This window comes from Accipiter gentilis, chromosome 9, assembly GCF_929443795.1.
Source record: "Accipiter gentilis chromosome 9, bAccGen1.1, whole genome shotgun sequence".
NCBI classification, from domain to species: Eukaryota; Metazoa; Chordata; class Aves; order Accipitriformes; family Accipitridae; genus Astur; species Astur gentilis.
The window spans coordinates 34,676,388-34,700,870 of record NC_064888.1 but is presented as its reverse complement, the minus strand read 5'-3'; the positions used below and the strand labels follow the sequence as shown (position 1 = coordinate 34,700,870).

The following is a 24,483-nucleotide window of genomic DNA, read 5'->3' as shown; positions in this document are numbered from 1 at the left end:
AGTAAGCTTTATGATCACAATAATTTCAAATGTAAGTTTGCAGAATAGACCCACAATGCAATGGCCATTCCATAAAGTTATGTGCATTCAACAGCAAAATAAAAGCAAAAAAGCTTAGCAGCACACAGTGGTATAACACAACAACAGAACAAAAAATTTAGCTTGCAGCTTTGAAATTCTTCGAGTTACATACTCATTTCACAGTAACAATCCAAGCATGCAGACAAATACAGCTACGTAAACAGCAGAATTTCTACAAAGCGACTCTCATTTTTAAGCTGATGAATACACTTGCTCTTCCAAAAAAGGATCGGCAGCAACCTGGTATACATACAAATGAAACTGCACACGTCAGAGACTTAGTGGTCCAACAGTTTTTTCATTTCAGTGAATCCATCTGCATTGCCATACTTGTTTAAAAGGAAGAGTAGGATCTGTTCATGCTTTTTAAGCTGTGGAATAAGAAGAAAGAATTAGAAATATACAATTCTTTTTAAATTGCTGATTTCAGATTAGAGTAGATCCTAAAACCACAGACTCAGCTAAGTCCCATATTATTAGTTCAAAAAACATGCAGATTCTTTCTGCTGTAAAGGCTCCTGGAGGGGCAAAAAGCCAGCAGAACTGTAGCTGACCTCCCCCGGCCCTTCCCCCCCCCCCCCCCCGCCCCCCCCCCCGAAGACGAAACAAACTTCTGTAACCCGAATTGATGAAATACTCAAACTAGGACTGAGATCAGGATCTTAAATTTGGTTATTCACAATGTCCATTTCCTGATGTTTTCAGTTATATTGGAATCTTCTGTCTTCTCTTCCTCCGTTAGGAGACTTTAAGCTGAACTCACCCAAGTAAGGAAGGATGACAGAAAACAGAAAGTGACCAAATTGAAGTCAGAAAAGACATTACCAAGATCAAACTGAAAGATCACAGAAATATAGAGGGGAAGGGGAAAACAAGGTTCAACAGCCTACAATGGGACAGAGAAATCAACTACATTCAGGAACAGTATAGTTTTAGTGCCTTTCTGCCACTAAACTGCTGGTAACTACACTTACTCTGAAGCAGTAAAGGTCTAAATGACCTTGCACAGCAATGCTCTCTTCCTACCTCCAAAATATTTTTGCTTTTGACCTTGCTGCCTCTGGCTGGGGAGAGAGGGGGAAATTTGAACCACCCTTGAAAGGGGTTTGTCTTTAAAATTCAAAATTTTGCTCATTCCTCTGACAAAGATCCTCACTTTGAGAAAGACTGATGCATCTTTCCTGGTATACTAGATTATTAAAAGTAACTTCTAAAGTTCTAAGTTTTCCATAAATAGCCTAAGTTAAAATGAGAAAACTTAAAACCAGAAAGCTTTCAAAGATTACAGGAGTATGCTGTATCTGTAAGAGACACTTTTTTTTTTTTTCCAAAAGGAGGGGAAAAAAAAGCCTTGCAACTGGCAAGCTTCTCAGCCGTAGTTCCCATGACTAAAGCTGTGGCACATATTAATCTCTGCTACCTAGAATACACATGCAAGAATTTTCTTACATGTGCAGCTCTATCAAGTTGTATTCGCAGCAAAATATAGCCATATTACTGAAAAAAAAAAATCCAGCTGCCCTTTGTCCACATAACACAGTTTATGCAAAACACTGCAACTACCTTTATACAACAGACAAAAGTAATACTCCTGAGCCTTCATGCTCTACAAAAAAAAAAAGAAAGAAAGAAAAAAAGAGCTGTATGTGTGTCAAAACAGACTAATGAAGTCTGTGTGATCTATACACTAACCTCTCCCAGTTTCAGGGTGCTCTAATTATTACCATCTATAAAACAACTGAGAAAAAGTGTTGGGATATTCACTTTGCTATCTTCAATGTTTTGGTTAGCTATTATCTCCCTACTCCCATTTGCTTCCCACATAGGGTTTCTTTTAAATTCTGGAAATGTAAAAAAGAAAGTATTGCTTGGACTGATTCTTACTTGCATTTTTAATTCTGTGCAGCAGCATTTGGTCTCACCTCCATTGCCTACAAAAAACAAAGCAAGTGAATGAGCAAAATACACAAGAACGCTGCTTGCCTAATTTCAGAGGTGACATGGGGAATTCTCTAAGATTTTTAGAAGGAAAAGTCACTTAGGCATCCCACATGCCCACAGTTCTTCAAATTAACTACGTGCATACCTTGATGTTCAGCATGTAATTTTTGAGCATTGCAGGATTTGACCAAACCTTCCATTACCAGTTTGTCAGCTACATTCAGACTACTATTTTCACAAAGTTTCTCCACTGTTACTAAAGTAACATTTCCATTAATCCCTTTCACTGTAATTGTGACATGTTTATTCAATAACATTTCTTTCAACTTGTCAAGGAAAAATGGAGACCACTCAGCTTTCTCTATTCCTGCAGGGGGGAAAAATTAAAATTAGCCAAGTTTGTTTTACAAAGAATTCCTTTATGATATGACTCAAAGCTTACACGTAATGCTATTATTGTTTTTGAAAATATGATGCTAAACTTTTCAGTATAAATACCTTAGATCTACAGACAATTATTTCTAAAACAGCTTTCAGTGTTAACCAGTATACTATTTCAGCAGATCATCATGTTGTTTATCGGTATTAAGGAATGAACATTATCATCAGAATAGGTACAGATCTATAATATTCAAGAAAACCAGTTGGTGTTTTTTGGTTTTGTTTTTTTCTCGTTTTTTGTTTGTTTGTTAGGGTTTTTTTGGTTTTGTTTTTTTTGTGGGGTTTGTTTGTTTTTGGTTTTTTTGTTTGTTTGTTTGTTTTACCTGCAAGTGAACATATAATTGTCTGAAAAGGCAGCTTTAAGTAGGAATCGGTGATTGGCAGCACCTCTGAAAGTGGTAAAGTTTCTGTGTTCCCATAGTCTGCATATAGTACTTTCACTACAGACTGAGAAGCTTGTAGAACAAGAGCTCTGTACCAACGGCCATCACCTGCAAAGATCGGGACAAGAAGAATCACATGTGAAGTACCATCTTATAGACACAGCTTATCCCAAGAGCAAGAATCTGTATAGTTTTCCAGGAATTTTTAAATACTCTGGTATATACATAAGGCCACTTGACAAGAAGCAACCCCATAGAACAAGGGGATAGTTTCTGATTGCTGTACTCATAAAGATGTAAGTGTTGCTTTCAGAATTTTGGTCAAATTATACAGATAAGATTTTTACTACAATACCATTTTAAGGATGTCTGCACACTGTATTTCTAGCTCCTTATCTTTGTTTTCCAATGCATATTCCCTCACAAAACATAACCAAAATTAAAAAAAAAAAAAAAAAAATCCTTCTTCCTCAATTACCCAGAATGCCATAAAAAAAACCCAAAACAAAACAATGGAAACTAAAAACAATGTCAAACACTTAGGTATACTGTTGTGGTCTGCTAGTTGTTTTTTTCTGTTGTTTGTTTGGTTTTTTTTTCAATTCATCTATCCTGTTTTCCATGAGCTGTTATCTGATCTAGCACCCAGCTTCATTTTCACCACTTAGACAGATCTCCTGTAACAATCCACGTGCAGTCAACATTTAATATTTGAGTCACTGCTACTTTTTTTTTTTTTTCACATACTGAGCTAATATATCAGCAGAGTATCCCTTCTTCTGAAAGTTTAAGACAATAAATTAAGTTCCCTCACTGTTAAGAATACTTTTGACTTGAAATATTCACTACGCATGGACAGCCTGTTAGGCTACCAAGACTGAATGATCAGTTGTCATAGCCAGTGTCACCTCTCCATGCTCACACAAAGCAACAACAAAAAAACCACCCAGGCACCCACAAACCAGAAGTGGTTCTGTAGAGATGCAAGTGCACTATTGCTCTGCCATGAATTTCATGCCCCTATAACTCAAACAGAAACAAATTTCAGTTTAAACAGTAACTAGCTTGCTTTCCTCTTAAAGCTCCATATATTTTGCAGGGCACAACCGATTCCTTATTTTCTTTCCCAGACGGTCAGACAGTTTCTTTGCTCTAAAGATGCATCCAGGCTATTCTTTGTAACAGAATTAAGAGATCTATAAGCACTTTAAAGTTGGTGGGTTTACTTTTTCTAAAGCAAAAAATTAAAGTTGGGTATTATACTCATCAAGGAAATGCAAGAACAAATGATTGCCTCACCTGAAAACCTTGCACAACAGGCTTCACCCAGTTTTGGTTTGAAGGGCTGGTTCTTACAAGATTTACAATAGCCTTCTAGTTCAATCAACTGCGTATGTAGCTTCTCTCGATCTACAGAAAAAAAAAACGTTCAATAACTAGCCACATTTGGGCATAATGAAGAGCATACTTAATTTTAAGCTCCCCTGCTCCCACCTTTGACTTTTTTTATATATTTTTCTACTGTCCAACCTACATTTCCACATGGTTCAGTTAGCTATAGGCATTAATTTTATTAACTAGCTTGGAAGAGTGACTTCCCACTGATGCTAGAACAGTAAATGTTTTTTTTCTTACCTTTAGTTTGAACTGGTACAGCATAGAACAAGTCTGGGCTTACAACTTCTGTTACACAGACAGACACGGTTTCATCTATAGCCAATTCAATCAACTTCCAGTGCCCAAGTGAGGTTTCTAACAGAAATAGAAAATTCAGTGTACCACTTTCATCCAAGCACATACATATAAGTAACTGTTACGGAATATCTTTTTGAATTTGAGACAACTGCATGTCTTCACTTCAAGAAGAGAAATCTAAACCAAGATAATTCTTGCTTGATTTGCCGTTCATAAACTATTAGCATGTAAAAGTAGCTAAAGTAAAAAACACCTCAGGAAAATAAGATACTGGAAAGTAAATGTGAAAAATTTCAGTTGTAGCAAATCTGTAATTTTCTACTATCAAATATTCAAATAGCATTCATTTAAGACAAACCCAGCGATTTTTATCTTTCTCTTTTTGTCTATAATGCCACCTGCAGGGCAGCTTGTGTTTAACTGTAAAAACTGACAATATAATCAAAACTATGCATGTTTATTATTGATATTAACTAAACAGCAAGATCATGCTTAAAGGCTGGAATACTGAAAGTTCTTTTTCAATCTAGAAGTTAACGTTTGTTTAATTACCTTTTTTGTCAACAGACTTGTTTGGAAAATTATTTTTATCTTGTAGAACTTGCTTTACAGCCAATTTTTCAGAAGCCAGTATCTCATTGATCACTTTTGGATGACCGGTGGAATTGTCAATAAGCTCTACACCGGCCCCATCTCTGGAAAGGGAAGTTACTCTGGCTTGAAGCTTTATTCCTGCAGTGTACATACGAAATCTTGCTGTAGCTTCTGGAATCCATTTGCTCTTACCAGGCTTTATACCTAGGAAGTTGGAGAACTGTTCAGAATACCTCCATTAAGTGACGTTCTTCAACATTATACTTTCCTCAAATAAAAACAAAATTTAAAAAATCCCCTCCCCCCTTTTTTTTAAAGCACAACTTGAAATACCAGGGCTATTTTTACTGCATTAGGGACACAAATTGAACTTCATCCTGTTAACTGGTCTCCCTCTTCCTCCTTTCTTCTAAACTAACACATTTCCTCAGCATTCCCAAGTTGTTTTCTACATTTTATGATACTCTACCAAGTAAATCCTTGTGCCTTAGCACAAATAACACTGTTAAGACTGTTTATGAATCAGTTTAATACAGCCTTTTTATTAAAGGAGCAGAAAAACAAACAAAAAAAAAATAACAGCAGAAGAAACCTGTTTCCACAGTTTTTATTTTTAAACCGAGTAGACTACATTAGAAAGAAAGAGTAATTCTGCAGAATTGAGTGATTTGGTGTGGAAAAGGAAGAGGCAGAGAATTGGTAGAAGACTGAGAAACAGCAGTATGGTGCCAAATTCTGTAGGAATCAAGTGAAACATCCCTACAGAGAACTGAAAGACCAACTGGCTTCATAAAAACAGCTGAGCTCCTTTGCCTGCAAAAATTTTGAGAAATAATTAAGTTGCACAAAAGCATGTTTACTCCTAGTAAGGCAGCAACCAAAAGCTAGTAAGCACTACAGATGAAGCAGAACTAAACAACAAGTTCCTTTTGACTGATAAATCAGTAAGTAACCTCCAAACAGATGACTCCACAGCACTGTCAGGAGCTCAGGGAAGAGGTACTATCTTTCTGTTAAATGCCAGTCTGCTGTGTAGTAGGGCTAAAACAATGGCTCCCACGATTTCCAGAGGCTGGAAGCAACACAGATGTTTATTATAAAAACACCCCCACCCCCAGAAAAACTCACTCCCCCAAAAAACAGAGTTCCATGAAATATACCCTGTCATTACCACCTTCCCCCAAAGCAACAAATCTCTAAATGCAGTAGCTCTTTTAAGAGAAAGAAGCCATAAGAATATTCACCTGAGAGCCAGCATTTAATTCCTTGAAATGGAAGTTTTAGGAATGAGGATGAGATCTGCCGTATTTTATCCAGTGGTACTTCCTCAACATTTCCATAGTCCACAAAGTACACTTTAACAGTTCCATCTGAAGTAGTGTTTTGCACCAAAGCACGGTACCAGTTACCATCATCTAATTTTAAAAAAGTTCTTTTAAAAAAAAATTACTTCACACATTTAATAAAAAATTACCAGCATTTATTTTTTAGTAAATCATTCCAATTCTTTGCTATTCTCTTCCAATGCAAACTATCTGCTAATTTTCTTTTTCTTTATGTTCACCCTGTAAAAATAAAAAAAAATTTAGTCTGTTACTTACCAGAGAAAAAAGCACAGCAAGGTTCTCCATTCTCAGGCTTAAAAACATTTGGTGGAGTTTTCTGACAGTATTCAGACAATGATTTGTTAAGTAAGTTTAGAGCTAGTAACTCTGAAAATTAGAAAGAAAAAAAAAACCAAAGACAAGATGAACAAAATAAGCTGACTTGAACTCTATCAATACTGTTTGTGGTATAGCTTACTTATAAAAGATCTGATGAGAGATTTCTGTGAATTTTAGAATTTCACAAAAAACGAACTGTTGACACCGAGTTAACTATTTATCTTACTAGACAGACTTATTAGCAGGAAGAGGCAAGATAGCTGATATTTACTGACAAATTAGTTCAGTGTGATAGTAAAATGACCAGCAATTCTTCCTGCTAACCCAACAAGCACCCTTCACTCCAAAGTCTAAAGTATATTTTACAGCCAGATAACACCACCGGAATTATCTAGTTCAGCCAGTGCATACGACACGTTATGGGATCTCACCCTGCTTGCTTATTATTATTTTTTTATATCAAGTCCTTTAGCCTGCTCTATAACATCACTTTTAAGGAAGAATTTAGCCATGTTTTAAAGGCAATAAGCCATGAAGAATCCATACTATCCCTAGATAAGTCAAGGAATAAACTTCCCTCACTTTTTAAAATGTGCTCTGTATTTTTTGTTTGAATGCATTTAGTTTCCACTTCCAACCACTGAATTTCATCACGATCTTTTTCTCGCAGGTTAAAAAGCCAGTAGCTATCAGAAGTCTTTATACATGCAAATAGAAGATTTTTTTTTTTTACCTTATCCAAGAGGAACTCAAGTTTCAAAACCTGCTTTTTCTCATCTTCATGTTATTTTATCTCTTTTGAATCTTTGAAGTTTTTATAAATTAGAACAGGACAGACTACTCGAGGAGAGCTCCAGTAAATATTGTATGGGCACAGGGAACACGTCTCTTATTTGCTATCTTTTGTTTAGATATCCTTTGCCTAGGTTATGGTAGCTGTTTTCACTTTTCTCTACATTCTTAGATTAGGTTTTATTCAACTGCTTAGCTTCAACATTTTCAGATTTCAATCTCAGAGTCACTACATACCAGGATCCAATTTCTTCATCATTCCACTTATATTCTTAGATCAAAAAAACCTCAGAGGTAAGCCTTGGTGCTATAAGCTCACTTGAAACACTAATGCATTAAAACTATAATAAATGACAGATCAGGAAGCAAAGAAACTATCAGCAAGAAAAAAGGTGAATAAACTTACCACTGTTATTTGAAATCTGACAGTAGAATTCTCCAGGATTGTACAGCGTACACACTACGACATCTACTGTTTGTTTAAGATTTAATTTACTCCACTTGCAAATTCTTTTGTTTGTCGTGTCCTCTAGAGAGAACAGAGAAGACAGTAGAGGAAGGAAGAGAAATTAAAATAATTTTTACAGGGAAAAAAGTTATACATCCTGGACGCTCATTTCTTGTTATAAATAATCCAACAGACTAATTACCACTGAGAGCCTCTTTCCAGAATAAAAGCAAGTAAGAGAAATGTGCCAGTTGCTTAATGTATTTGATCATTACTGAGAACAGCAAGCCATAGATAAACAGGGAAGAGTAGTTACACAAAGAAGTACAGACTAAGTGGCAATAACCTGAGCAAGAGGCACTCTGAGGAGCCTTGGTTCCTGGGAAACATGGTAGGGGGCACAGAAGAGGGAAACAGCTGTCACCGAGAGTACTGAAAAGAACAAAAAGATTAAGAATGGTGGCAGAAATTACCACAGTATATTATACTGAAGTACCTGAAAGAAGCTTATTATTTAACACAAGTTGTAGAATAGATCATGTGAAAACTACACTATGGCACATTGGAGAAGCCATTGTTTCCTCCATTAGTGTATTATTAAATCTTCCTGTAGTTTTCATAGCTGCTAAGTTTGTTACAGCTTGTGGCAGGCAGCAGCATGCAGAAATACTGTCAGCCTTTTGAAGACTTGAGTCCAAGTGGCTGGCCTCTGACTTTGGTAGACCTTTCCAGTTTTAAGTGTTTGGTTTTGCTCCTGAAAATGAAGCTCAAGAAAGTGTTGAGCTTCAGGAATGGCCATGCTGAGATGCTGTTCCATCTGCCCAGTATTGTGTCTGACAGTAGATTACTTTAGAAAGTCATATTGCCTACAGGCAAAGAAAAAACCCACAAAACAACATCCCCCCACGCCAGGGAGGGGGAATCAAAACAGGGTCTCAAATCTTCTTTATTTTCAGTGGAATACAAGACTGTCCTCCACACTCTAAGCAACTGCCAGATCCCTACTGGCAGGGAGAAAGCACAGTTGGCATATTTTGAGAAAGATGCTCAAATATGTAGAAGCTGGTTGAATTTTCCACTCCAGAAGAAAGAAAGATTCACAAGAAAAATAAAAATTAACAAATGGCTCAAAGTTTAGAGAAAGCCTTAGGATGCTTAACAACTGTGAAATATAATTGTTTACTCTTTCATGTGATGGTGAAATTTCTTCTAAGTTTTCTAAACCAAAAAAATCCATTGTTTCTTAATTTCTGGCTAGTTAACTAAAATCCACTCTTATACCATGCTGGATCCAACAGTCACAGATTTAATCATTAAGTTTAAATAAAGCAAACAAGTTAATGAGAAATTATTTTGCAAGTTGACAGAGAAAGGTATCTGTTGAAATTTCAATTTAGAAAGCACAAGTTTTAAAACATGTATGACAAAAGTTGATAATCTGTTTAGAACCCACATTCAAAAGCTTGCAGTCAAGTGTGAGAAACGAAAAAAAAAAAAAAGCTGAGAAGTAACCAAGAAACCTAGGAAGTACAGAACAGGTCCAGGATGATGGCCACAGATGAAAGTTACTGTTCATTTGAATTTTATACAAGATTCCTTATCCTTCTGAACAAAGGTAAGGAATAACCATGTTCTGGCCACGAAGCATCTAGTGAGGAAGATCAAAATTAAGGGATTTGGACATAGGCTTGACAAAAAGACTTACCCATTTTTCAGTACAGACAGATCAGGAAAGAATACATAGTTTTACCAGACACAGGATGGACAAGAGAGACTTAACATGCTTCACATGAGAGAAGCTAGGAACCTTCCCACAATACAAAGAAATCTGACATAAAATTTGAAAATCTCTCAAATTGAAGCTTTGGTCACTAAAAATGCAAAAAAAAAAAAAAAAAAAAGGCAATTTAGGCATAGCCTTGAAGTTGTATAGGCTACTGGAATCAAACAAGTTTCCAAGGACCAAATATGTGGGTTTAGGTGTAAATTAGAGGACAACGAAGATAAAATACTATTTGAGCTAGAGGACAAGGGCATAAGAACAAGCAGGTACTAACCAGTCATATTCTACTGCAACTGGAAACTGTAAGACTTCTAACCAGAGAAGGTGAAATACCAGTATGGACACATATATATACACACACACACGCACATACAGACACAAAAGCAAACACACAATTTCTTCATGGCAAAGTTGCCATGGCTAAACTTCAGAGCTGTGAAGGCAGCCAGACTTCATGAGCCAGACTGGAAAGCTCTTACCAGTTAAGAACTTGCATTCTTTGTACACGGTCTAGCAGGAGGTTAAAGCAAGCCAGTTCAGCAGGATGTGCTCATACTCACCATTTACTTGCTTAACATTACTCATTCCAATTGCTGGTAGGGCCATCCTCAATTCCTGAACTGCACAGCCTTTCTCTATGAAATGGCTCGATATATTCATTACTGGAGTAACTGATGCATCTACAAGCTCCACCACAGATTTGTAACTCTCTTTATCCACTACTTTTACTGTGAACACTTTGTCTTTCACCAGTTGGTTCATAAAACAAATTGCTTTTGAGGTCCAGGCTCCTGATGGTGGCTTTACACCTAAAAAGTCACACAGTATGGAAAGGTTCTGAGGACAGTCCAAGTCTCAACAATATGTGGAAAGGTAAAACAACACTGTTTAAAACAATAGATTAAGCAGCAGATATACCAAGTAACTCACCCCCACTCCTTACACTTGTAGCAAGATTCCAACCCCAATTATTTAGATTCTGAACTTTTGTAGTACTTGGATTTAATAAAAATCTGACAAATATCATGTATAAACTAGTCTATTATACAAAGAGAAGTGTTAATTCAGATTTAATACTTCCTTGGCATGAATTTCTAAGAACTGTCAGTCTTTGCATCTCATGACTACAACTTACAGTTTTGAACATTAACATTGGCTGTGAGATGGTATCTGCTACTATAAGCTTCTTCCTCCTTAAACGTTTACTCTATGCTATTAAATTTATTTCTAAAAGGCAAGTTATAACCAGAACTTTATAGTAACAGATTGGCAGACGTTGCCTTCCAGAAAGATATATTTTATGCAGCAGTAATCCTTGACTCTTATCATGAAATGTCTTATCTGATCACTTTTTTGTGTCCATGTTGTGTTTCAGACCTTTCTTAGTCTTAGAATACTCCTTATCAGCTATAAGCATCATGATTTGCCCCAGAAAACAGATTTCTTTAGGTCACATTCCATATGCATTAGTTCCATCTCTACACACAAGTTTCATGTTTTCCTCCAAAGTAAGAAGCTAGAACACTGCTCTGAACTTTACAAAAAATTTGAAAATCAGGTTAAATATCAAGTATTGTAAAGGAAAGATAGACATCAAGTATTCTAAAGGATGGGTACTGAAGCAAAGTGGGGGGACTATCTTGCATAGCGATAGAGAAAATAAACAGTTTCCAACAGCAGGTTAAGCAAGTATGTAAAAAAAACCCCAACAGATTATGATCCTGGCTGGAGACAGAAGGATGAACTAGGAAGCATCAACATCCTTTCCAACTTCACAGATTTCACAAGTATATGGAGAGAAGTCTACTAGTAGTTTCACTAGATTTGCCCCAGGGGAGAGGAACAGATACAGTTCTGAATTTCAAGACATAAAATGAAAACTTACCTTCCCCTGCATTGTTAGAACCACAACAGATTTAAGAATTCCACAAATCCAGTAGGTGACTGAATTTTGCTTAGAACAAAAGCACAGGTAAGACCTAACAGGTATGTTAATATAACACAGTTTTCCAAACATACAACTGCAGGTCACCAGGTACATTAGGAAAGATTTGTCACATTTTGTAGATATGCTACAACAATTAAGAATTCCAGAAATACCTCCACCCTTCCCCATATTTCAATACAAAATACTACAGGTGTGATTGTTACCTAACCCCACTTATTTTGCCTCTATCCAGTTCTAAATAGCTTATTTATTTCATACCTGCCAAGGTACATCTTATGGCTTGAGCTGGCAAGTCCATTAATCTTGGAATCATAGGACGAAGTCTAGTCAGTGGAAGGACTTCACAATTACCATAATCTATGTAGCCCACCAAAACAGTATCTTCAGAAACATATGCTATAACAGCAGCACGATACCAAAGACTGTCTTCTACAAAGGAAGATACAGATGTTCATTGTACTTGCTTTTAACTTCTGAGAACAGAATCATTTTTGGGGCAGACCAATATAAAAATATACCATCAATTTCAACATAAAACAGCAGCACTACAGTTCACACAAACCTTCACAAAACCCTTACAGACGCAATATCTACCACCATCACCCCCCCGGTATGAATTGAGTGTTGCAAACTTACTCTTTCTGTAAAGAACATCCCCCTGCCCCCAATACATATTGCAACAAAGAATTGACTACATTATGTGGCTGTAGTGCTTAAGTTCAACACATTTAAACAAACAGCAAACGGTATGTCAGCTGACCACAATGACATGCAATTCAAAGGCCACACAGTAGATTTAAGTATTTTAATTCAATTAAAATATTTGAGAAATAGAAATACAAGCTTACTCAAGTTTATCAAGACATCTGAGGTACTAACTGATAGCTTTCCCTAGCTAGGCACCTGGAACCAGTGCCCACTCAAATGCCAAGAGAGCTCATTGACAGTAATCGCTTTTTTTGAACGTGCAAAGAGACATTCATTTCAGCTTATCCGTTCAGTACCACAGCTAATTTATTCAAAGTAGCAAACCCACAGGAAATGGAAAGAAATAAATGACCAGAAATGTTTATCAATCACATGAAGTTACAGCAGCAACATTTCTGACCAGAAAAAAGGCCTAAGAATAGCAATGTGTGGAGTTTTTTTCCTTGTTAAAAGCTGGGTGAAAAGGAGAATGATCTGTGAGGAAGAGACATTCATCTTCCTACTGCACTCAGGCAAACAGGACTTCAGATTCTAATAAATAAAAAGTATTTCTTTCATATAGACTTACCAATTCCTAGCACAAAACACTGCTTTACGCAGAATAGTAGCCTATGTTTAGGCAAGATTCAATTTTGTCATGAGACTCATAGAACCCTGACGTCAGGGATAACTGTCAGGTGCAAACTAAGTTATGAACATACAGTTCAGGACTACCAGGTCCTGGTTAAATAGTGTTTTGAGAAGTCATCTATCAGAGCAGCATCGTTACAGATAATCCCATTTCTTCTGTCCCTTTATTAGGGTCTAAAATTTCAAGCCTGTATTTATTTCCAGCCACAGGAAATAACGCTCACCAACCTATAAAAAACCAAAATTTCTTCATGGTGTCTTACAAAGCTCCTTTATACAAAAATGAACCCAGTGTCAAGAGTTTGCTCAATGAAGGGACCATTTTACGGGCTTTTTTTAAACTAGTATTTTATAGATATCACCATTTGCTATTAATAATTTTTTAAAATCACTACCAAATGCTATTCATAGCTAAAGCCAGACACAAATAAAATAAACTCTATATGAAACATTCCTAAACATAATTATAAAATGTGTTTATATTTTGTAATAAAGTGACATAAATTAAGAGTCATACTTTCATTCCATTTTTACCTGTGAACTGGGCACAGCACACATTTCCAGCAGCAGGATGGAAAGCTGGACTACTGGGAAATCTGTCACAATGTTCATTAAGAGACACTTGAAGTTCAGCAAGTTGACCTGATGTTAAAATATACAGGTTTTGGAACATATGCTATCTTGTAATTATTACAAAAGTACACAAATCTTAAGTTCAAAGCCTGGAAGAACATCTTGTAGTACAATGAAGATTATTTCACATAATGTTTAACATAAGGCCAAATAGCAATGAGACTAGAAGTCTTCAATCAGTAAGACTGAAGAGAGTCCTCAAGTGAGTCTAAGGAATCACAGTGGTAAAGACAACGGACAGGGAAAACCAGTCATGGACTTTTTCAACACAGGAACAAAACTGAAGCCAGTAGGAATTAAAACCAAGCTAGGAGAGGCATGCTAGAAAGAAACCAAGCAGACAGCTCTTAAACAACAGGCAGATGATGAGGGTCACTTCTTGCCAATGGACACGCTTATGCTATGAGCCTACCCAGAATTAAAAGGCTGCACAAGTACACAGAGAAATCCACTGTAGGAGATACACCAGACCACATCCAGCTGGAAGAGACGAAGAAGAGACGAAGAAGAGACGAAGAAGAGACGAAGAAGAGACGAAGAAGAGACGAAGAAGAGACGAAGAAGAGACGAAGAAGAGACGAAGAAGAGACGAAGAAGAGACGAAGAAGAGACGAAGAAGAGACGAAGAAGAGACGAAGAAGAGACGAAGAAGAGACGAAGAAGAGACGAAGAAGAGACGAAGAAGAGACGAAGAAGAGACGAAGAAGAGACGAAGAAGAGACGAAGAAGAGACGAAGAAGAGACGAAGAAGAGACGAAGAAGAGACGAAGAAGAGACGAAGAAGAGACGAAGAAGAGACGAAGAAGAGACGAAGAAGAGACGAAGAAGAAACGAAGAAGAGACGAAGAAGAGACGAAGAAGAGACGAAGAAGAGACGAAGAAGAGACGAAGAAGAGACGAAGAAGAGACGAAGAAGAGACGAAGAAGAGACGAAGAAGAGACGAAGAAGAGACGAAGAAGAGACGAAGAAGAGACGAAGAAGAGACGAAGAAGAGACGAAGAAGAGACGAAGAAGAGACGAAGAAGAGACGAAAAAAAGAAAAAGGCTGGCTCAGACAGCTCTAGGAACACACAACCCACAAACTTACTCTGCTCTTATTCTCCCCAGACTTCTATCTACAGGTGCTGTGGGAGATGCACCAAAAGTCCATGCAGCCTAGCACTCTGGCCCACTATAGTGTTACTTATGGTCTTATGTTTTACTGTATTAGAAGACACCAAAGCAGTGTTAGGCACTATTATCTGCCCTTCTCACACTCAGATATTCTCCCCATACTATGTAACGAAGAATTTCAGTCCACTCGCCCAGCCTGTAATGGAAACACTTCCCTCCAGTGGTAAAGCAACAAGGCATCATAGATATAAACAAAGTAATTACAAACTCACACACATTTCTGGAACACATGAAAGAACATATTTAACATTAAATATTTGTGATACAAATTGACTTCAGATTGCTAAAATCTATACCACACCATCTTTCTACTTTGCACTACTCGGACTGCCCACAAGTTATCACCTTATGGGTTCATAAGCAATATTAACAGGTAATGCTGCCAAAAACATCCTCTACAACACCATAGGTCTTAACTGACTGACGCATGGGCTAATGCCACTGGGAATCACCATTTCAGGTCAAACTACAAGACCAGCAACACCTCCCTCCAGCCACTCTCTACTGAAGAGAAAAATGTCGTATCTTACAACCCATTTTCAATGCATCACTTACGGGCACTGCGTATCTGCTGACAGAAAAATTCTTCTGGATTTTGAACGCAGGAAACCACACCAGAAAATGCATCGCCGATACGTACAGAGACACACTCTGCAACTGAATTAGCACAATGAAGAAATTCTTCGTCTTCAGGTATTTTTTGTTTACTTCCCTTAGAATGGTTGTCTGACATTGTACATTTAAAAAAAAAATTAAAAAAATCAAACCACCACAATAAAAACAAGAGGTTACTGCTCAAAAGCTGGATGACTTTGAAATGTGCAACCTTACCAGCCAAGATTCAGACACTTAAAAACTGTGCTAAATTAAACTACAAAGTTTAAATATACTGAAGCAGTTTATTCTTCTTGCTGACTCTTTGGACTTTGAAGGCTCCTATCATATTATCCATTAAATTAATGCTCATATATTCATCACTAAACAAGTACTTTATACTATCAAAAAGCATATGTGCTGTCACTAGTGAACCAAAGGAAGCTCTACTAGCCAATGTTTTTAAGTAGGAGGTGATGCTAGTGAACAGCTAGAGTATTTAAAACATGCAGAATATCATGCAACATGGGAAGACTTAAAATTCCCCAAGTTTTTTCCACCTCTAAGAACTTTGACTGGCTTGCTTACCTCTTGGAGTGTCTGCCCCTTTGACATTACTTCCTGGAGTTAAATCAGACCTCATTTCTAAAGGCACTTTATCTAGGCAGTCTCCTAAAACACAGACGTAAGAAACAAAATAGTTTACTATACAAGACAGTTATAATTTAGTTTTATTTCAGAACCATCTTCTGAGCCTGACCTATATTCCTATCACAAGGTGAGAATGTTCTACTTATTTGTTGAGCACTTAATATGCTTAGAATGTAAAATAAAAGCAGTTTCAGAATAATTCAACTGCTTGAGTTTTCTGAAGACATTCACAGCTCCAAGACTGACTAAATAAAATGAGCAAAGCAGTAACAATCAACATTTACTCATAGTCACTAAAGACCGTTGGCTGAAAAACTGGTTACAGCTTTTCACACAAGGTTTCACAACTTACCTCCATATTTACAACACTGAGTATGCAATGAGTTACCAAGACTTACAAAGAAATATTGAGTTTCTTAGTTACTACATATTCCATTTCTGATACATGAAGCAGTATTCCAAGCTTTCAATATAATTATTTCAACTGAAAATCTGAATACAGATGTTTAAATTGCTTGAAAGGTCATGGAATAGATGCGTGCAACACTTCACGAATGCAGTGTGATTTTTGTGATTTTCTCTCCCAGACGTTGGCAAGTTACATTGCTTTGCCATTAGTGTACTGTAAAGCAACCAAATATGAAATGTGCCCAGCACAACCCTGAATCAATTGAATTTACACAGGACTAAGGTGAACCATCATTTTATAGATTGCAGGGACTATAATGTGGAGATAAGCTTCCTGCGCATCAGGAATTTTAGAAAGCTAAAAGGATCAACCATCACTTCCTTCAAAGTCTCTGTGGGCTGCATATCAATGAAAAGAGTGCACTCATAGCACTATATTGTTCTTGCTTTGCAGCCAGAAAAAAACCACAAACAAATCAGCCCTCCAAATAATGACAACAGGCACACCTTCTGTGTATTGATCTGGTTCCACAATCAAAGCCACACCCCCAGCTCAACTGAAAAAATCTCAATTCAGACTCCTCAAAGGTCAGGTGCTTTGCTTGTCTATTCACTGAGGCTTGGTAAGTTAGAAATATAAACACGCTTAGAGTTCTCCAACTAGATACAACAATATCCAGTGGTTGCGCTTTCTTTGGGATACCTTTTTAGTGAGCATGTACAAAATATAATAACAAAGTTGGTAAAATCCTTAGGGGAACTAGAAACTCATACTATCATTTCTAAAGAGTTAAAAAATGCATGAGATAAAAGGAACAATGTGATCCCAAATTTGCATCCGTCCATTAAAACAGAAAAATAAACAAGATGATCCAGAAAATGCCAAATTTATTGCAACTCTACTGGAAAAGTAACCTTACTAAAATTTAAGATTATTAAGCATAACAAGATATTTCAGGTACAGACATTTTAAGTGACCTCTATATGGAAAGGTGAAACAAAAGAAAATTAAGAAAAAAAAAAAAATAATCAAGGGGCAGGTTGGGAGAGTGACAAGAGAGAGGAGAACAGAAGAAAAAAATCTCTTCTTTTAAAGATATTGGGCAGGGGGAGGGGAAGGGAAAGTGAACACTTAAGACTTATCAATGGTGGTGGGTTTTTTTTACCCACACTACCAAGTACGTACCACAATCTGGAAGAACAACATCTACAGCAAAACTCAACATCATTTCTTCCTCAAATACATCAACAACAGTTACTGAACAGTGCTTTCCCACGAGTTGGGAAGAAAAGCTGGTGACGTCTTCATTCCATCCTTTTGCTTTTGGATCATAATTAGCAAAGGAACACTTAATGGCCTGGAAAGAATTACAATTAGAACAAGAGGGGATAAGGGGTTGTTTGCCCTGTAGAAGAAGTGACTAAATAATTAAGGCCCTCAGAAACATCACCTTGCATATTAAAGTTAAAGCTGCTGTTGGAATCTGAAGCACTATCAATTCAACTAACTTCTTTACAAGAGAGTTAAGAATTAGGAAATTAAGTTCAAACTGTAAACTGCCTTTCCCCCGATTCTCCCGCTATTTATGATGTCTTATGTAAGGCATGGTTTTATCACATATCACATCTGACCACAGGTACATGTCCTAACTTGCCCTCAGCAGACACCAAGGGCTTTAAGCCAAGATTCAAACAGCTCTCAAAATCTTTTATGGACCCAGCAGAGTCATGTGAACAAGCTATGAAAGACTACTCCAATAGCGGCTAGTCATTGTTGTCACTGGTTGGAAAAACGCTTCTCTGTTCTTTTTTGTGCATAGTTAAACATACTAGTCTAACTCACAGATTAAAGCAAGACCATCTATTTTGTAATGGAAGAAATCACACAGTGTGGCAACGAACTCAGACCAACAGCTGTCTTTATGCCAAACAAAGTCTGCCCAAACTACAAGTGATTCTTCATTACTGCTTGAGACCAGATTTGAATACACAGGCAGAATGTTTCCCCTGCTGTCCTCCAGCATATAAGGGACATGTGGACCTAACCGCCCTGCAGGGTTTATCAGCTCAGAACCCAAGAATTCTGGGACTAGGAAGAAAAAAGCCAGGCAGCCTTCCTGACTCCTATGAAATAGCTAGGAAACATTTCAGAAGGTGAACTTAGTGTAGTATAGCAGTTTTTATGCATCACTTTCACTGACCACAAAATACTGTAATAATGACAGTTACACTGAGACACGAGTTAAACTCATTTCAGAGCTAGTCATTTAAAACACCTCAGCTATTGTTAGGAAAATAGAACTCACACATGGAGGAAGCAACAGTTCAATGTCTTCCTGCAGAGCTTTAATCCAGGAGAGTGGAATATTTTCTTCATTTCCATAATCTATATAGAATACTTGTGCTTTCTTTTGCAATATATCCACATCTTTTACCAGTGCTCTATTCCAGGTCTGTGCAGGAATAAACAATAATCTTAGTAAAAACACAATGTATTTTGCTTTACTTTATCAGGTTTGTTTTTGAACAAAGGCACTGACCAACTCTGAAGCGACTCAGATGAACACAACTCACTGTAGTGTTGACTGCTGTGAAGATAAAACTCTACTCCTATGGATCTTGGCTACCATACAGTAAATCAAAAATCTGCTAACAATGGAGGAGAAAAAGGGGAAGAAATACAAGAAAGAGGTGGGAAGGGAAGCAGGAACTAGATGTGGCTATAGAAATGCAATCAGAAAACTCAGGTCAGAAATGAAGCAAGAATAACTTCCTTAATTAAGCAGAGTTGTATTCCAAACTGTTCTAACTACAGTAGTTTAAATTCACTAGGAACACACACAGCCTTCAAGCAACAGTAGGACAAACAGCACGTACAAGGCTCAAGTACATGAACACACAGAAGTGAACTTTTTAGAGGGGAGGAAAAAAAAAAAAATCAGTACCTTAAAATTTGAGTTCCAGGTGTTACAAAACTAGTTACTACCACAATTCCACCATAACAAACTGGTCTCTAATTAGCAGCCTTCACTGGCAGAGACATAGAAGCAAAACATGCAAAACATAAGCTCAACATAAAATGGTTTTTTTTATGGACATTCAGATGTTACCTGATCCAAAGAACACCTTGCAATGCAGACTTCCCCTTTGATAGCAGTATGTTGCTCTTGAATAACTGTGTTAGCGTAACAGTCTTGCAGTTTCACAGAAAGTTTACTGATCTGGTCTAAAACTTCTGGAGAACTCATCTGTATATAAAATTCACTTGGACTCTTGAACTTTGTTACTACACCCTAAAGAGAAAAGCCACAGCAGATGATAATTAAGCAAGAAGAACCTACAGTACATTATTCAGGACCAGTGTTCATTTCAATAAATGCATATACCTGATTTTGTTTGTTTTGAATCTAGCAGTAGTTAACTGCAGGGAACAAAACCAGTGATGTTCACCTGCACTGAAATAATCTTCCTTCCTTACTCCTCCCCATCCCTACTTGCATTTACTCATCTTTATAAAAATAAAGGAATTTTACATATGAGCAAATGAGACAAAGAGCTGAGGTGACACAGAGCTATTATGCTTAACAAGGCTTCAAATGCAACCTAACAAAGCATTGTAGGAAACTTCCAAAATAAAAGTACCTGTACTTCCATAGCTTTTTTGATCCCTAGAGTCTGGAGATCTGAAAGCATTATCTTCTTCATGCGCTCTTCTGTCTTGAGAGAATCCACAGAAATTGAATTACCCTATTTAAAACAGGTACAAGTTAAGTTTAAAATGGAGTTGTTCCGCTGTAGCTCCTTGTAGTAACAAACAAAAAAAAGAACTTCTTATCATTTCAAGAAACATGTAAAAAAGCTGCTTTTGTTGACTTTTAATAAGAAGTCTTACAGACTTTGTATGACTCTTAAAAATAATTATCACAGAGATACACTGAACAGACAATGAAAAACAAGTGCTGAAGTCTCACGCATTCACCCTTTCCTTCCACATCTGTTTTACAGGACAACTCAACTATATCTCCTGCTTACGATGCTCTCATAAATAAGTGCATTTGAATTCTACCTGCTTCCTTGTAGCCTTAACACCATAGACTAGGTTATAGCTGCTGCTTTAACTGTTGGCATCTATTTTTAAAAAAGTCTAAACATTTAGTGCCTAATGCACACCATTTGTGTCTGTGACATCCTAAAAACATTAGAAAAATAACCTCATACACATCCTCACCAAAAACCTCGTTTCCACTTGGACCAACATACTGCAGACAACGTATGATGAGCGAGACTACTGTTGCAACTGCCAAATTAATTGTTTACTTGCAACAAAGATCCTTCCAGAAGATTCTCCATAAAAACACCCCTCTCAGTACTATAGCAAAATACATTAAATATTGTTCAATATGCAATACAAGTTCTTACTTCCGCAGAACTTACTTGAGTTTCAGAAGATGAACCAGGGAAAAATAAAACCTTCTATTATTTAAAAATAAATTGGCTACAAATTCTTTATTCATACTGTACATCCTCCTGATATAAAGGTCCCTCACTATCAGTTGATCAGTTTTATTAGAACACAATCACAAGTACACACACAGCAGAAACTTATTCAGGATGAACTAACATAAGTCTCATGATGCAAGATGAAGCCTCCTTTCTAAATTCCTTCAAAAAGTTAAACAGATGAATGAGCTACTTCAAAGTAGTGCATGACAAAGGAGTTTTCTTGTACAGTGCAAACATGAGGCTAGTTGGAGGTTTGCACACTTACTCACTTTCATAAGTATCATCCTAAGAAACCATGAAGACAGCAAAACGATCTCCTGCAGAAGAGTTCATAAGAAGACTACAGGAAATGTTTGGCTGAAAGTAGACCAACAGAGGCTTGAAAACATTACAAAGGAGAACTGCATCATGTTTAATTCCTGCTACAGCAAAGAAACAAAAGCTTATCTGCATCTGTTACTGTACAATACTACACTGAATGTATTTCTCTGATAATTTACAAGGCTCCAAGCATCAGCTCATGACCTACGCAGAAAACAAGACACCAGAAATCTTCTGAATTGGATGAGCTACATCTACAAGCTAAAGTATTTCTCTAGCAACATCATACATGTTTTGATTTTTAACTTTTTCACAAGTGTTTTTTCAAACAAAAAACAAATTGTCTGATAGTGTTGCTAAGGTCTCTAGAAGTAACACATTTTTTAATGCTTCTCCCAGTAAATTTTTATTTGAAGCACTGATCTTTCTAAAAGGAGTAGATAGTGATCTTTGGAACTTGTTCATTTCCTGTACAGGTTAAATTAAGCATATTGCAACTAGCTCATAGCAGATCCATTCAAGACATAGTGAAAATTGTATTCTATACCTTAAGATAAACTCCCTTCTCAGTTTCAGCAGGTAACTTGTCTCCATTGTTACTACTTACGCTGTAATCAAAGAAAATGATATTAATTTTGAAGAATCAAAAAGAGACAAGTAGCATTCATAACACCTACTTGGAAATAGAACAAAAAGGCTGTGTTCATAGTATGTGGGTTTTGTCAACCCTTATTTGTCCTCCAAGAAAATGCAGGATTGCAAATTTTTTAGTTGCCTGTCATGCAACACCTGGTGTTTTTCCTGATGCCATCAACAAAAAAATACATTAATTTTGATTAAAATGGAGAAGAACTTTTACACCGTTGTTGTAGAGTTCTCCTAACACTGTATTCCCAAGCCAACCTTAAGAACTATAAAATCGCAAAAAAAAAAGTTGCTGTATCAGTTGAATACATAAGCAATATCCAGATAACATATATGACAGATTGTCCCTGTGTCCCCCCCATTCAGTCAGTCACAAAACTTGTGGGGAAAAAAAAAAAAATCTCTCATAAACTTCGATTAAGGACACCTGGTTGCAGATTCACTGAAGTGCTATCATCACTCCTTGCTAGAAATTGTCAGCTTAAACACACAGTCACTCCCCTAAACTGTTCCAAAGTCAGCCAGTCAATTTGTACCATGTCACAACCTAATGGTGCTTACTTTAACTGAAACAGATGAGAGTGATCTCTTGAACTTCTAAACTGGCATGTCAAAAAGCAATACTGAGCAGCTAGAGAATGGCCTGGCTCAGACAACTTCTTCTAATTGGAGCTGTACTCAAAGATAAAACATCCATGAAGTTCACTGAGGCTACAGTTAGATTCAAAGGGCGCCTCTTCAGAGCCTGTTAAATGCAATCCATTAACCATGCCACTGCTGAAAAGTACAGTCTCATTTCTCCTCCCTTCCCTATGTCATCGACAGCAATAACAAAGTCATGTGACAAGCTGGTATTCTTCCTGCATCCTCACATAGCTCTGACACAAGTAAAAATAATGCTTTTGCTTTAAGTCACACTACAGAACACCTTAAGTACTCCAACAATACCTTTCAAGTCACCCTTCTAAAGCAGCAGAGATGAGTTTTCTGACAAGTATGAGATAATGCAGTACTAGCCCAAGAATAAGCAGCATATTTTACTGTAATAGTGCCTTTACATGGTCATTTAAGTTGTACTGGGACAGACATTGTCTTTCTGTAAGGATTATTTGGCAGAACTTTTAAGAAACTTACTTCTCTTTAATTGGCTTGCATACAACACTATGTGCTGGCCAATCTTTTTTCTGACAATCTGCAGAGCAATAGTATATTTGCTTGCATTGTGAACATCTGAGGGATCCTAAAAAATAAAAAAAGTCAGAGAGAAACATCTATATCAGAAGAGACAACAGCTCTTAAGATACAGGCTCTATGTATTATTTAATAACTGCTTTACAAGATGGTTCCACTACAGTACTAAGCACATACAAATAAGTATTTGTATTCACATATAGCCATCAGACATTACTGCCCCAGATGTCTCAAATTCCTTCTATATTTAAGAAAGAAAAAAAAATATTTTTTTTCATTAAGGAGATGCTCTCTTCCGTTTATCAGTTCCATAACTCCAACTATGTTCTGAATAGTCACTATACTTGCATCTGAGAGATAAAAATATACATCCATTTTAAGACATGTCTGAGCAAACCTTCTGATCTGGTTTCACTGATAAATATACTATGCATCACAGACTACAGGACAATAGGCACTTACCAAACAGACTGCAATAATGGCAAGTCCTTATTTGAGGGGGTAACAGTAATGAACTGAAGAGACTCTTATCATAGCCAATAGAGAAAACATTCTCAGAGGAATATTGCAATTTCTTCGGCTTCTCATGAATCAAATCAGAATGTGACACCTGTGGAAGAAAAGTCTTAAGTGATCCTTACTAGATAAAAAGCTGCCCATTAAGGTAGAATATTCTAATATACCAAAATGTAGCAAGGAGAATCAAAATTTCAAAGTTCTATAAAGAGCAATACACGCTGATCATTTCTGCTATCTAGAAATGCTCAAGAGTATTTGGGGCAATTATAAAGTGCAGTAACTCACAGTATTTCCTTTATCAGCTGCAGTTGTCAACAGCAAGTTCCCTCTACCAGTTATGCCTTCCATGGACCTCCCTAGAAGCAGAAGTATTTGCAAAGGGATCTGATTAACAATGCTAATGCATGCCTGTGTTATGGAGTATTTGCAGTAAGACACAAGGCTCTTATCTACTCCTACTATTCTGCTACCATGTTTGAGCAAATGGAGATGCTAGGACCATGACACCCTCTGGAAGTCACTTCTTGTTATAATAACTCTGATCCTATGTTATTCAAACTTACCATCAGTGGTATTAAGAAAGCAACAGTTTCACCGCTCTGTGCTTATCACTTGATAAGTCTTAATGTCCTCCATCTATAAATTTGTTTCAATTAGTGCTGTTCAGCATGTACAAAAAAATTTTACAGGATTTCCAATATTCATAGGGCAAAAACTCAGAATGGGCAATTTTACA

The 24,483-nt window shown here is 36.9% G+C and overlaps 1 protein-coding gene across 1 annotated transcript; it reads right to left on the bottom strand.

The window, feature by feature from the left end:
- Positions 1–359: 359 nt before the first annotated feature.
- On the bottom strand, positions 360–24,095 carry TDRD1 (tudor domain containing 1). The gene is made up of 23 exons (XM_049811325.1): positions 24,033–24,095; positions 23,691–23,838; positions 23,172–23,277; positions 21,940–22,000; positions 20,211–20,315; positions 19,679–19,861; positions 18,875–19,021; positions 17,755–17,926; positions 16,098–16,181; positions 15,471–15,641; positions 13,643–13,750; positions 12,029–12,199; positions 10,383–10,631; positions 7,998–8,120; positions 6,737–6,847; positions 6,380–6,550; positions 5,094–5,339; positions 4,482–4,598; positions 4,146–4,256; positions 2,787–2,954; positions 2,168–2,389; positions 1,966–2,012; positions 360–452 (listed from the first exon to the last, which is right to left on the bottom strand). Exons 1-23 carry the CDS (start codon positions 24,093–24,095, stop codon positions 360–362), a joined length of 3,177 nt encoding a protein of 1,058 aa, XP_049667282.1.
- Between the last annotated feature and the right edge of the window lie 388 nt (positions 24,096–24,483).

Bases quoted from the DNA above. Each gene is read 5' to 3' on its own strand.
- TDRD1 (XM_049811325.1), bottom strand. From the start codon at position 24,095: ATGGAAGGCATAACTGGTAGAGGGAACTTGCTGTTGACAACTGCAGCT. The intron at 22,001-23,171 runs GTAAGTTTCTTA...CTTTGATTACAG, and splicing joins TGCAAGCCAATTAAAGAGAA to CGTAAGTAGTAACAATGGAG. The intron at 20,316-21,939 runs GTATAGAATACA...TGTTTTAAATAG, and splicing joins AGAAGGGAGTTTATCTTAAG to GGTAATTCAATTTCTGTGGA.